This window comes from Notothenia rossii, assembly GCF_949606895.1.
Source record: "Notothenia rossii genome assembly, chromosome: 2".
NCBI lineage: Eukaryota > Metazoa > Chordata > Actinopteri > Perciformes > Nototheniidae > Notothenia > Notothenia rossii.
Window position 1 is genome coordinate 91,559,499 of NC_136904.1, and position 14,181 is coordinate 91,573,679.

A 14,181-nucleotide genomic window follows, 5' to 3' on the forward strand; every position below is an offset into this window, starting at 1 on the left:
TTGCCCGTGAACTTCCCGTCGGACGACGTCGCAGGGGGGCCCAAGGACAGGCGTAGCCCTGACACGCCAGTCCAGCCCCTGTCCGTCAATGCGACGAAGTCAACCAACGGCGGCTGCGTGGGGCCAGGTGACCCCCGGGACGCCCAGTGCTCATGTCCTCAGCGCACGGTCCCCCCGGCGCGCCCCGCAGAACTGCCGTTCCCTTGTACGCCAGAGAACAATAACCGGATGAAAGGTTGACTACTCTGGAGATTTGCCTCGTCGACGTTCAAAACTTGCCCCCATCGGGTACTACCATGCATGGACCACCTATCGAGATGCACGTGGACCCCGCAGCTACGCCTAAGGCATGCCACACCGCGGCTACAGTGCCTCTACACTGGCAGCGGAGGGTCCATGATGACCTCCTGCGGGACGAAGCCCTTGGGGTCATTGTACGCGTGCCATACGGCGAGCCAGTGGCGTGGTGCCATCTAGGGCTGCACGATTTTGGGAAAAAATGTAATTGCGATTTTTCTGACAAATATTGCGATTGCGATTCGAATTGCGATATTTGTTTTTAAGCGACCCACCGTAAGTTTATTGTAAAATGCGGCCATAACTCCGGCTAGGAAGGTCGTATCAACATGCTCCCGTCTCTAGCACCCCCGCAGCCCGAGCTACGAGTGAAAGAACTAAACTTACATGAAACTTCCGTTGGGTTGCTTTAAAGTCAAGCTTCAGTTTAAGATTCAGCCTGTAATAGAAACATGTGATGGAGCATTACTAACCTGACTCAGATGGTTTGTTCCATCTCGGCTATGGGCGCTTCCCCACCGATGCCTACTGATGAGGCGTCCTCTGACCTCACTGCTCCTACGGATGCCTTCCTGGGCGAACCGATCCCGGTGCCGCAGTCGCCGCCGACGCTGCCCCAACCTACTCGGCCGGGCCGCGTGAGGAGGCCGCCTGCTCGTTATGAGCCCGAGTCCGGCAGCTGGATACGGGATTTAGACCGTTAACCTATTCCGGCCCATAGCTTTCCGGTCTGGGGGGGATGAAGAGTTTATCGCCGGCCACTAGAGGGCAGCGTCGCAGCTGTCGCTGCCCGGTTATGCCGTGCTCTGACCGGGTATTGCCGAGCGGCCATTTTAGTTCAAACATTGTTCATTCACTCCGCCTTGAGTTGAGACGTTCGTCCACTCATTCATGTAAGGTTGTTTCCACTATTGTGTGGTGTGTCTATACTCTGTGTCGTGGTATTTATTTGTGTTGATGACATGCATGGATGTAATACGTTGTCAGCTTATCTTGCTGCATTACTCTGTTTCAGGGTGTCGTCATCCTTGTCAATCAATTACCGAAACTGACATTGAGGAGTGTGTTTCTTCAGTAGTACAGCAATATAACAGCAGGATGTTAAGTATAGAAAACGTATAATCTGGGTATGAAACATACATAAACATATAGATTAAAGCGGCCAAAATCATAAAAATATAAGAAAGAAATATAACGCAAAGTGCCGCTGAGGCACCCGTCAGCGAATCTTACGCATGGGCAAAAATCAAGGTCCGAGCAAAAGTCGTTTCAGTGCAATTTATTATACACATCAAGCATTTTTCTTCCTTCTTACCCGATGGTAAAAAACCATAAGCCTACCGGGTGCGCCGCTCACTACCACCTGTTTCCCAGATTTATAATGAGCAGGTCTCCCGTCCCCCGGTGCCCAAAGGCTGCCTTTACAAAAAACAGAGGCATAGTACAACTTATTTGATAAAATAATTAAAAGGAAGACAAAAAATAACAATAAAATAAAAGGATAACTATTAAATAAGCTCCTAGATATACATCAACATGTGTCCCCTCTTCTTCATGTCTCTTATACATCAACATGTATCCCCTCTTCTTCATGTCTCTTCTACATCAACATGTGTCCCCTCTTCTCCATGTCTCTTCTACATCAACATGTGTCCCCTCTTCTTCATGTCTCTTCTACATCAACATGTGTCCCCTCTTCTCCATGTCTCTTCTACATCAACATATGTCCCCTCTTCTTCATATCTCTTCTACATCAACATGTGTCCCCTCTTCTCCATGTCTCTTCTACATCAACATGTGTCCCCTCTTCTTCATGTCTCTTCTTCATCAACATGTGTCCCCTCTTCTCCATGTCTCTTCTACATCAACATGTGTCCCCTCTTCTTCATGTCTGTTCTACATCAACATGTGTCCCCTCTTCTTCATGTCTCTTCTACATCAACATGTTTCCCCTCTTCTTCATGTCTCTTCTACATCAACATGTGTCCCCTCTTCTTCATGTCTCTTCTACATCAACATGTGTCCCCTCTTCTTCATGTCTCTTCTGCATCAACATGTGTCCCCTCTTCTTCATGTCTCTTCTGCATCAACATGTGTCCCCTCTTCTTCATGTCTCTTCTACATCAACATGTTTCCCCTCTTCTTTATGTCTCTTCTACATCAACATGTGTCCCCCCTTCTTCATGTCTCTTCTGCATCAACATGTGTCCCCTCTTCTTCATGTCTCTTCTACATCAACATGTTTCCCCTCTTCTTCATGTCTCTTCTACATCAACATGTGTCCCCTCTTCTTCATGTCTCTTATACATCAACATGTATCCCCTCTTCTTCATGTCTCTTCTACATCAACATGTGTCCCCTCTTCTCCATGTCTCTTCTACATCAACATGTGTCCCCTCTTCTTCATGTCTTTTCTACATCAACATGTGTCCCCTCTTCTCCATGTCTCTTCTACATCAACATGTGTCCCCTCTTCTTCATGTCTCTTCTACATCAACATGTGTCCCCTCTTCTCCATGTCTCTTCTACATCAACATGTGTCCCCTCTTCTTCATGTCTCTTCTTCATCAACATGTGTCCCCTCTTCTCCATGTCTCTTCTACATCAACATGTGTCCCCTCTTCTTCATGTCTGTTCTACATCAACATGTGTCCCCTCTTCTTCATGTCTCTTCTACATCAACATGTTTCCCCTCTTCTTCATGTCTCTTCTACATCAACATGTGTCCCCTCTTCTTCATGTCTCTTCTACATCAACATGTGTCCCCTCTTCTTCATGTCTCTTCTGCATCAACATGTGTCCCCTCTTCTTCATGTCTCTTCTGCATCAACATGTGTCCCCTCTTCTCCATGTCTCTTCTACATCAACATGTGTCCCCTCTTCTTCATGTCTGTTCTACATCAACATGTGTCCCCTCTTCTTCATGTCTCTTCTACATCAACATGTTTCCCCTCTTCTTCATGTCTCTTCTACATCAACATGTGTCCCCTCTTCTTCATGTCTCTTCTACATCAACATGTGTCCCCTCTTCTTCATGTCTCTTCTGCATCAACATGTGTCCCCTCTTCTTCATGTCTCTTCTACATCAACATGTTTCCCCTCTTCTTCATGTCTCTTCTACATCAACATATGTCCCCTCTTCTTCATGTCTCTTCTACATCAACATGTGTCCCCTCTTCTTCATGTCTCTTCTACATCAACATGTGTCCCCTCTTCTCCATGTCTCTTCTACATCAACATGTGTCCCCTCTTCTTCATGTCTCTTCTTCATCAACATGTGTCCCCTCTTCTCCATGTCTCTTCTACATCAACATGTGTCCCCTCTTCTTCATGTCTGTTCTACATCAACATGTGTCCCCTCTTCTTCATGTCTCTTCTACATCAACATGTTTCCCCTCTTCTTCATGTCTCTTCTACATCAACATGTGTCCCCTCTTCTTCATGTCTCTTCTACATCAACATGTGTCCCCTCTTCTTCATGTCTCTTCTGCATCAACATGTGTCCCCTCTTCTTCATGTCTCTTCTGCATCAACATGTGTCCCCTCTTCTTCATGTCTCTTCTACATCAACATGTTTCCCCTCTTCTTTATGTCTCTTCTACATCAACATGTGTCCCCTCTTCTTCATGTCTCTTCTACATCAACATGTTTCCCCTCTTCTTCATGTCTCTTCTACATCAACATGTGTCCCCTCTTCTCCATGTCTCTTCTACATCTTTTTAACCAAATATCTCTCAGAGGGGCGTGGGGAGGGGCTCCTTATTTTCATCTAAAGTACCAGACAGAGGCCGTTTCTCAATCGCGAGGATACTGGCTTGGTAGTCGCATACTTCCAAGTCACTTCCTTCAGAAACGAAGCAAGTATACTTCCAAGCCACGGCTTCGGAAAACAAAGAAGAATGGAACAGGCTAACAAGTGTGCCACTCTCTCTAACAGTTTCAACATAAACTGTACCGAAAATAAATACCTCACGATGTCTATCTAATTATGAACTTGCTTTACTTTCACGGAACACATTTTTGGTGATAACAAATGCAAAAAAGTAACATATTTACCAACACATGTTCTACGCCACTACATACTTACATTTAAATGTGTTCTGCGCTGCGTCCGTTCAGCCATTCTCCGCAAGGGTTTTTTAAATTGGTCCGTGCGCAAAGCATTGTGGGGATTTGAAGGACGCGAAGTCTACCCATGTGCAGCCTCGAAATTACCCCCAAACCAAGGACGTGGCCTCGGTGCAATTCCAAGTATGCTGGAGATTGGAACAGTCCTTCGGCGGCACTCGATGACGTAGTATCCTTGAAATATTGGCTTGGAAGCCAGTTTCCTCGAGATTGAGAAACGGCCAGAGAATCAGCACTTTGGAAACAGAGGGGATTATGGGATGCTGCAATGATCTGTTTGGTGTTTGGAGCCAAACACTTCATCATCATCATCATCATCATCATCATCATCATCATCATCATCATCATCATCATCATCATCATCATCAGCTTTATTTAAAGAGACTCTTGATCCATTATTAATAATGCAATAAGAAATATATGCAAGTCATTGAAATATGATATATAAGGTAAATAGATAAATAATTCTTAAGTAGCATCCAGATGAATATTGTGGATGTTGTTTCAACAGTTCAGGTCTTTAATTAAGTAAATGATAGGCCACTCCCTCAACAAAAAGTTACAAGTCTCTTACATTTGAGTTAAAAATAATTACTTAAGTAGATGTTGTTACTTTCTATCACTTGTAATACATCATGTATTTATTAAAAATAATTAAAAAGGTAAAATAAAAATGTGTTTATATTTTTTACACAGTCTGAGATTAAATACAATTATTTATCCCAGCAGCATTTTGACATTCAATCTACAAGCATAACTAAATTACTTTGAATAAAATACAAATAAAAAATGATAGGCTATTTCTTCCACAAAACGGAACACGTCTCTTACATATATATATATATATATATATATATATATATATATATATATATATATATATATATTTTTTTAAAGGACTTGATTAAATGGAGTTACTTTCCGTCACTTGCATGAAATTTGCATTATATAAAAAGGTAAAATAACAAAGTATTAATATTTTACACGGTGTGTGATTCACACTGCTGCTACAACACAGCGTCTGACGAACATCCGGGTATTCTGTCGAGATGGTCATGGCGGAGGGAGCTGCAGTTCTCAGGAGGAATCGGCCTGGAACCAAGGCAAAGGTGCGTTTACACCCCAAATAAACACCCTTACATCCCTGCAAACAGACCTCCACGACTCTGCAATGCTGTCTCACTTCAGTCGAGTTGTTCTAACTCACGTTTTTTTTAACGATAACTAAATCATAAGAAGTAGGGCCTGACCTGGAAATAGCCAGCTAGCTGGTTAGCATTTCGGCACCGTCTACTTGCTGGAGTTATGCTAACTTAACAGTGGCTTACTATACATTTCGGAGCTCCCTGTGATAATCAATGGTGCTTGGATAATCACACAGCCACATTTTAGTGAATCAGGTTTACACAAGAGACTATTAACATTTCCTCAGTTATTGTTGCTAAAAATGTTACTAGTTAGCTGTTAGCTTTGCGGGAAGTAGTCACACCCCGAGTTGACGTTATCTAAGTAGCTAACGCCAAGTTAGCTTAGTAGCTGTGTAATAATGTAGAAACGCTCCCAACTTTTACAATTACATGTATTCTCCCAGCAAAGTTCTACCAATAACCAAACTTCAGCTGGCTAACCTTTGCCACTTCGACGCCCTTATGTTATTAGTTCTATCGATGTTTATGTGTAGATACTCCTCTGAATTTTACTCAGAATATGTATATATTGTTTTAATTGTGTGATGTTTATATTTTGCTATTCTATTTTAAATCGCTTTTGTAATTCTTGTTGATTTACTGTCAAAATGCTGTCTGTCGGTCGGTTTTATGTGTCTGTCTATCCTATGTGTTGTGATTGTTGGTTAACGTCAGATGACAGCTATGTAGCTGGTTAGCATTCTCAATGATACAATAAAGATGCTTTTTAAACAGCCTGTGCTACAATGCTAGCTTTGTCACTTTGAGTGTATAACGTTGGACTAAATGTACCATCCCTCCATGTGTAGGATTTCTACAACTGGCCGGATGAGTCATTTGAGGAGATGGACAGCACCCTGGCTGTCCAACAGGTGTGTTGACGTTTGTCTGTTTGTGTGTGACCCCCCCCCCCCCCCCCCCATATATAGGATGGAAGAAGCACCAAATTGTAGAAATAAAACCTTTTGTTAAAAGTTAAAATCCTTTTATTGAATTAAAAGCACAACAATTTTGTATAAAAATCAAAGTACTCATTACATTTAGATGTATTGTCCTAGAGGGATATTTGCTTCACAGCTGCTGCCCAACATATGTATACACAGCAACACATGTAACACACACAACAACTGAACATACTAATAGCAACAAATATATATCAATATTACTAAACATTCCCGACATTTGGAACACTTTCCCCTGCATTTTAAACACTTTTCCTGGCTTAGAAAGTGTGGTGCTGCATCCTGTTCTCTGGGTACACTCTCTCCCTATTTCACTTTAATCAAAGTTTACATATTGGGCATTCTGAATTACCAGAGTATTGTCGCCATACAAAATGTGATACTAACATGTGTTGTGTGATTGCTTTTGTTTTTCAGTACATCCAGCAGAACATTAGATCAGACTGCTCTAATATCGACAAAATCCTTGAGCCTCCAGAGGGTCAGGATGAGGGCGTGTGGAAGTATGAACACCTCAGGTATGTTGATAAAGTAATTTAAGCTTGAAAATGAATAAGTTATTGAAGCGGCAGTCCTAGTAGGATCACTCATGCTCATGTAGTTGTCTTTTCTTCTAACTGTGCTCGTGTTTTGTCCTTCATGTAGGCAGTTCTGTCTGGAGCTCAACGGACTAGCTGTAAAACTGCAGGTACGTGATCCAACTCCGAAGATATACAACCTTTTATTAATTTTCAAACATGTCTGATGGAAGGTTTTTTCCCCATTCATGTGTCCATATCAAAGCAAAATCTTAATCAGGAACTATTTGGTAGAGCTGTATAAAGAACCGGTTAACCTTTGTTTTAAGGAGTGTTTTTAAGGAGTGTTTTTAAGGTGTGTTCATTTAATCTTTGCTTTGCTTTTCAGAGTGAGTGCCATCCAGACACCTGCACCCAGATGACAGCCACAGAGCAGTGGATCTTTTTATGTGCTGCCCACAAGACACCCAAAGAGGTCAGTCAAGACCGTGGGTTACTCAATGTTCACTTGGGTGTCTTTTATTACAATTCTATATTTAGTTTTATATAATGTTCATGAACTTTATACAATAGAAGGGATGTTTCGTAACAAAGGCTTAATTGACATTCCTGCAGGTGTAATACCAGTCAAACAAACAATAAATTACAATATTTTGGTAATTAGACCAAGCAACCTTTTTATTTTGGTGATAGAATTGGTGATCAGCTCATCAGTAGTTTGTTAATTCTATGAAATGTGGCCGTTTCTGGCGAATAAAGGAAACCTAATCCGACCATATCTCAGTAAATCTATTCATCTGTAGACGAAGAGAAAAAGTAATTGTTTCCATTATGTATATGTTATTAACTATTATCTGTTATCTATCCATTCTTCAATTGTGGGGGAATTTTAAACTAGTTCATTTTGTTGTAGTTGTAGCCCCCTTGCCAGCGATTCTCTCTCTAGTTTAGGAAACTCAGCCCGACTCAGCCCGGTTGTTGGCCCGGAAAGAACCTCGATTTTATGGGGCCAGAAAAACTTTGAAATAGTACCTGCTAGCCGGAACCACGCCAAGTGGAAACGCAACCAAAAACGGGCAGGGCACGGCACGCTTAAAGCGAGCTCCGCGCTGTAGTGGAAATGCGCCATGAGAGTCAATCGCGTTCACACCGGAATAAGTTCCTGAGGGAGGATTACGCAAATGAAGCCGTCACTTTTCTTCTTCTGCTTTGGGTTTACTGGCAGGCCGCAAACAACTTCACGGCGTATACTGCCGCCCGAAGTCCCCGGAGTTGGGGACTGGCTTCAGTAGAACCTGCTGGGACTCCCAGCAGCTTCTACCGAAGCCTTCAGAGTAAATCGCCAGAACGCCGACACCTCCTCATCTCCACTGCTCCCATGTTTTCCTTTGTGTTGCCATAAATTAGTCTCTCTCCGTTGGTGCGCGGGGCTAATGCTAACAATGCTAATGCCAGCAAATAAAATGGCGGCTTCACAAAACGTTTCAGAGTTTTACGGGGCGTGGTTTGTAATTCGCCCAGCCAATCAGAAGTTGGAACTTCTTTCTGCCCAGGATAGTACCTGCTCTCTAGCAGGCACTAAAAAGGGGGTAAAAGTTCTCATGAACTAAGTTCTCTTTTTGGTGTGAACGCAAAATCCCAGGAACTATCGGAACTAAAAGGGAAAAGTACTCCGGTGTGAAAGCGCCTAATGAAGTTTCTAATTGTGTTTTGTGCTTCCTCCACAGTGCCCTGCCATTGATTACACCAGGCACACGCTGGACGGAGCTGCCTGTCTTCTCAATAGCAACAAATACTTCCCCAGCAGGTCAGTCATCCTCATTTACAACCTGTAGATACACCATCAGACACCATCCATGAGATATCATTTCATAGATCTACCCCCGTCTGATGGGTCTCTTTGTGTTTGCAGGGTGAGCATAAAGGAGTCATCGGTGGCCAAGCTGGGCTCCGTCTGTCGTCGCATCTATAGGATATTCTCTCATGCCTACTTCCATCATCGCCAGATATTCGACAAGTATGAGGTAAGTCTCCTTGAGAATATCTTATCAACCAATCACACCTAGAATGCTTTTGTTTCTGTGTCTATTCTGGATTGTTTTGAGGTACAAATAATAATAATACACTTTATTAGTATAGCACCTTTCATGCACAAAGCAGCCCAGAGTGCTTTACAGAAAATATAACAACAATATTAAAATAATATAAAACTAATACAGAACAAGATAAAACATCTACAGTGATAATATGTTAAAATAAAACAATACAAAAAAATACAGTAAAACATGGACAATGATACCAGTGAGAATTGAAAGTTAACCCACTGCAGGACCTCGCACGGCTTAGTACGGTATAGTTAGGCCTTGGTAGGCCTGGCTCACTTTAAGCTGCGTTTCCATTACAGTTTAGCAACTGGGGCAGTAACTATAGTAACGCAGTGTAGGCGGAGCCGTGACGTCATCTTCAATGCGAACCACAAAACCAACATCAGCTGTTAGCTGTTAGCCCTCAGAGCTCACAGCTCCTCATATCTGTTCAGAAACTAGACAGAAGTTAAACAAGTCCAAACCACAGACTGTCTGTGTCATGGAGAATACAGTCGCTGGTTTATTTATGTCTGTAGGCCGTTGTTGTGAGTGTGGACGGTCGGAGCATATACTGCGTTAGCTTAGATTTAGAAAACACGCATTTTAAAAGGTTTTTCGCCTGCCGTCTGTCTGCAGACTTGTCAAAGCATTAATTCATGGTTTTTACTAACCGGTATCAGTATGTGGTTACTTCGGCATCATTTAGAAACGTGTATTACAAATAAATCACGGTCAAATATGTTCATTTTGTTGTAGTTGTAGCCCTCTTACCAGCGATTCTCTCTGACCAATCAGCAGTCGAGAGTGTTTACGTGTGTTACGACCAGTGTTGGGCAAGTTACTAACTTTTAAAAAGTAACTAGTTATAGTTAATGCTCTCAAAAAAGTAACTAGTTACTTTATTAGTTACTAAATTATAAAAGTAACTAGTAACAAGTTACTTTACTTTAAAAATAATAACAATACAAATACAAGTTTGTGTTGTTCTGTGGCCCAGTAAGAGAAAAGACAACTCTCCATCATTGTAGCAATTATCATTCTGAAATGTAGTGGAACAATAAAACACAAAAGATGTGTTTAGACATTTTGACAGGCATCTTTTTTGTAGCCTCAACAATCTAGTTCAAAGTAGTGCAATATGAAATAAAAACAACTACACTCTTTTGGCAGTAACAATTAAATAAATAATAAACTGTCAGACTGACACTGAAGACAAACAAACTATTTTCAGCCTCACAAAAACAAACTAACAGTGAAATAATTTACCTCACATCTGGCCATTTAGCATAAACAAAATCAATAATGGTGGATAAACGTATAAGTAATACCTTGAGATGCTTTTCAGTAAGGCTGGTGGTGGGCGTTGCCGTGTGTGTGTGTGTTAGCAAGTGTTTGTGTGTCTGTGTATTTTCCCCATAAGGCAAGACCCGCCCAACTCTGTCTCTGATTGGCTTACCCTGAAATGTTACCCCGCGTTAACCAATCATCACTCCTCTCTGGTCAATTTCACTTTTCCATGGTGCTGTGAGAGGACATCACTGTATTCGCCTGTAAGTTACATCCGCAGGGAGATTCGGTTCAGTTGGATCACATAATGTAACGCAGTAACGCACCCATTTCAATCACAGTAACTATTCGCCGTTACTGAATGGGAATAGGTAACTAGTAACGTTATTAGTTACCGCAAAAGTTAGTTGTGTTACAGTAACGCGTTAGTCCCAACACTGGTTACGATACTAGTTTAGCATATTCAGCCCGGTTGTTGGCCCGGTAAGAACCTCGATTTTGGAGGGCCAGAAAAAAGGTGAAAAAGTAGCCCTGAGCCGGAACTAGCCCGAGTGGAAAAGCAAAAAGCTTAAACCCCTGCAGTGGAAAAAGCGCCATAAATGACTTTGTTAAAAATCCGAACGCCAGATTGACCTTGTTTTGATCTGTTTTTCTGCCGACAGAACGAGACATTCCTGTGTCACCGGTTCACGCGCTTCGTCATGAAGTACAACCTGATGTCCAAGGACAATCTGATCGTGCCCATCCTGGAGGAGGAGGTGCAGAACACCTCGTCAGCGGGGGAGAGCGAGGCCTAAACACACTGCTGCCACAAAGGGAGACACATGTAACACACACATGACATGAGGAGACACATTCACACACCTTGCATACACAGTACACACATATATAATATATATATGTATATATACACTACAGTGTCTACAATAAGGCTCCTGTCTCGTAACACTGTCCATGTCCCTCCACCCTTGTCACCTGTGTCTATCTCAAAGGAAGTGAGGGGTAGCGGGAGCAGAGGTCAGCTATGCCTGCAGGACAAGTTGACGTTTTCTATCGTCCTCCCTCTCGCTCTGTGTGTTCAGATCCACTCTGGGGGTCCCGGTGCAGCCCCTGCTCTCACACTCCTCCTCCTGGGGAAACCCCTTTTACCTTTAATGTTCTTTAAGCAGCTGGATTTGCAAAAATGTAATCATGGTGACCTGTATTGTTGACAAAGGCACACGCTGACAGCCCCTCCCTTTGTATATAACCCTCCCCCCCCCCCCTCTCTCTTAATTCACTATCATGTTTTCTGATGGTGCTTCACTTTTTCGTGTCTGCTTCTGTTTCTCTGTTCGCTTATTGTGTTGCCGACCAGCCTGTTTTTCGGGGGGGTGGTCCTATGAAATGGATCAATGAATTAGCCTGCTGACTTAAAGGGATAGTTCAGATTGTGTGTGGGGTTGTGTGCATATCCATAGTTCAGGTATGACCGACAGTAACTGCTCTCTAAAAGCTACCAAACTCCATCGTCAGAAATTATTTTTTACATCGCTGAACACAGAAGTTTCCCGTCTTCTGCTACCTCAATTAGTACGGGTTTTTTTGGTGGTATTTTGTGACTTTGGTGTTTAAAATAGTTAGTTTGGATTCACTGACGTCACACGATTTACACAAAATAACTAACTGATAGAGGAAGAAGTAGAACAGCTACGCCTTTTTGTTCTGCGATTTATAAAATCACTGCTTTCATCGATGGCGTCTTGCTTTGGCGAGAGCATCACAAAATGCTTTGGGAAAATAGCGTCATCTACTGTAGGTAATACACTTTTATACAACCCTACTTTAAAACTCAAACCATCCCTTTTTAGTGATGCCAGTGAAACACGAAACGTAGGTGTGTGTGGCTTGTGTGGTAGTGAACAAAGACAAACGTAACCGTGCAGTCAGATATTCTTTCTCTCTCATCTCTGAAGTCTTCTTCAGATCATGCAGGAACTCTGATCCTGCTTAGTGGCACGCCCCCATTTTAATACTGTGTGAAATGTGTGGGATATGGGTTGGGTCTGAGGGTCACATGGGACTGAGCTGCTGTAAGCCGGTCTTTCCTAACGCATTAAGATGAGTTAAATACAAGGAAAGGAGGAAATATCAGATACATTTACGTGTTGGAGCACAACCCTCCCCCCCTTTCTTTTTACCCTCCCCCTCATTAAGTTATTTTGTGGGAGGAGTCTTGTCAATCCAAACCCACTTTTTTTTTAATGGACTAAAACAATTTTGTTACTGTCGACATTTTCATGATGTCTGTTAATAAAAAAGACCTATTACTCAGGTGTCTGTGTGGCTGTGTTATCATTCATGGGGCTTTCCAGTGATGGGTGTGAACCAAACGTGTGATTTCCAATAAGCGTTAAGACCAAAAGTAAAACAAATAATATTGGAAAAATAGGAATAAGCATTTCCAAAAATTACATGTTTTTGATTTGTTTTCTGCTTCAATCCATATTTGCATAGCCGTGGGAACATGTTTCAAATGGGGGGTGCTGTGGGGATCACATCCTCTAGGGGGGTCAGGGGGGAAGATTTTTTTGCAACATTATAAAGTAAAATGCTTCAATCTGGTGCACTTTGAGCTGAATTGCCAGAGACTGGATCTAAGGGGTACAACTCTAAACACCCATATCGAAAAGATCGGTTTACATTTTAATAATCAAATAAGTGTGTGGACATAACCAATAACCAAACATAGCCAATAACAAGTAAATGTAACTTATTTTATTTTTGTTGTTCATTTATTTCTTATTTTACCAGTTAACATTTATTTATTTATGCATATTCTTAAATCTCTCGAGATTTAAACAATATTTGTCCAGACAGCTGATATCTGTCCTGTGTGTGAGCTGCGGGCACCTGATAAGCCAACATCCCCCACTTTCATCGTACAGGGCAAATGGAAACTGTAACCGGGGTGAAAAGGGTGTTATCTTTACTTAATTATGAATGTTGTTACATCAGGGCTGAAAATTCGTTTTTTTGTATTATATTTCCATTTAATCTTGTGGACGTGCAGATTCCCTATCCTCCATTAGGGGGTGCTGCAGCACCCTCAGCACCCCTACTTCCCACGGCCCTGCATATTTGTTAGTCTTTTTTAATTTGTGGTTAAGACGTGTCTCTTGCCACCGAAAGGGATCCACTGAAGATTTAAATGAAAGTCGTTTTAACAGGGTGTCCGCGGGGTCTTAAAAACACGACGCTGAAGTTGGCTTCCGATTCAGAGCATCCGATTCGCCAGTTAAGGGGAAAGTTAAGGGACACTTAATTTACAGCGCTGAGCGAACAATCCTCCGTGTTTGAACCTCTTAAATCGCTGCATAGCCGATTTATTTGGACTGGATTATCCCAGAGAGTCTAAAGATTATTTATAACCCAGTTTGAGATTTGTGAAACCTTTATTCTATTTGTGAAAATACAAACAAGGGAGATTTTGCAGCTTTTAAAAAAAAATCTAGACCACATTAGACCAGAGCCTGATCTAAAACCACTAGACCTAGACTCATCAAATCTAGACTGGATTATCCCAGAGGGTCTAAAGATTCTTTATAACACCGTTTCAGATTTGTGAGACCTTTATTCTATAAAACCTTATACCTTAAAACCTTATCTTAATTCCAAGGGCAGCGGTCAGTGCAGCTGACAGTAATCCACCTCTGTGCTGCTCACATGCTGAAGT

The 14,181-nt window shown here is 42.1% G+C and overlaps 1 protein-coding gene across 2 annotated transcripts; it reads left to right on the plus strand.

Moving 5' to 3' along the window:
* The first annotated feature begins 5,402 nt into the window (after positions 1 to 5,402).
* On the plus strand, positions 5,403 to 12,779 carry mob4 (MOB family member 4, phocein). 2 transcript variants are annotated; one of them, XM_079666863.1, is made up of 9 exons: positions 5,403 to 5,534; positions 6,422 to 6,484; positions 6,992 to 7,092; positions 7,220 to 7,262; positions 7,481 to 7,567; positions 8,820 to 8,899; positions 9,005 to 9,116; positions 11,129 to 11,292; positions 11,459 to 12,779. In XM_079666863.1, exons 1-8 carry the CDS (start codon positions 5,475 to 5,477, stop codon positions 11,261 to 11,263), a joined length of 681 nt encoding a protein of 226 aa, XP_079522989.1. In that variant the 5' UTR covers positions 5,403 to 5,474; the 3' UTR covers positions 11,264 to 11,292; positions 11,459 to 12,779. The 2 variants fall into 2 exon arrangements, with proteins under 2 accessions (XP_079522989.1, XP_079522988.1); XM_079666862.1 differs by having other exon boundaries at positions 5,405 to 5,534; positions 11,129 to 12,779.
* Positions 12,780 to 14,181: the final 1,402 nt, after the last annotated feature.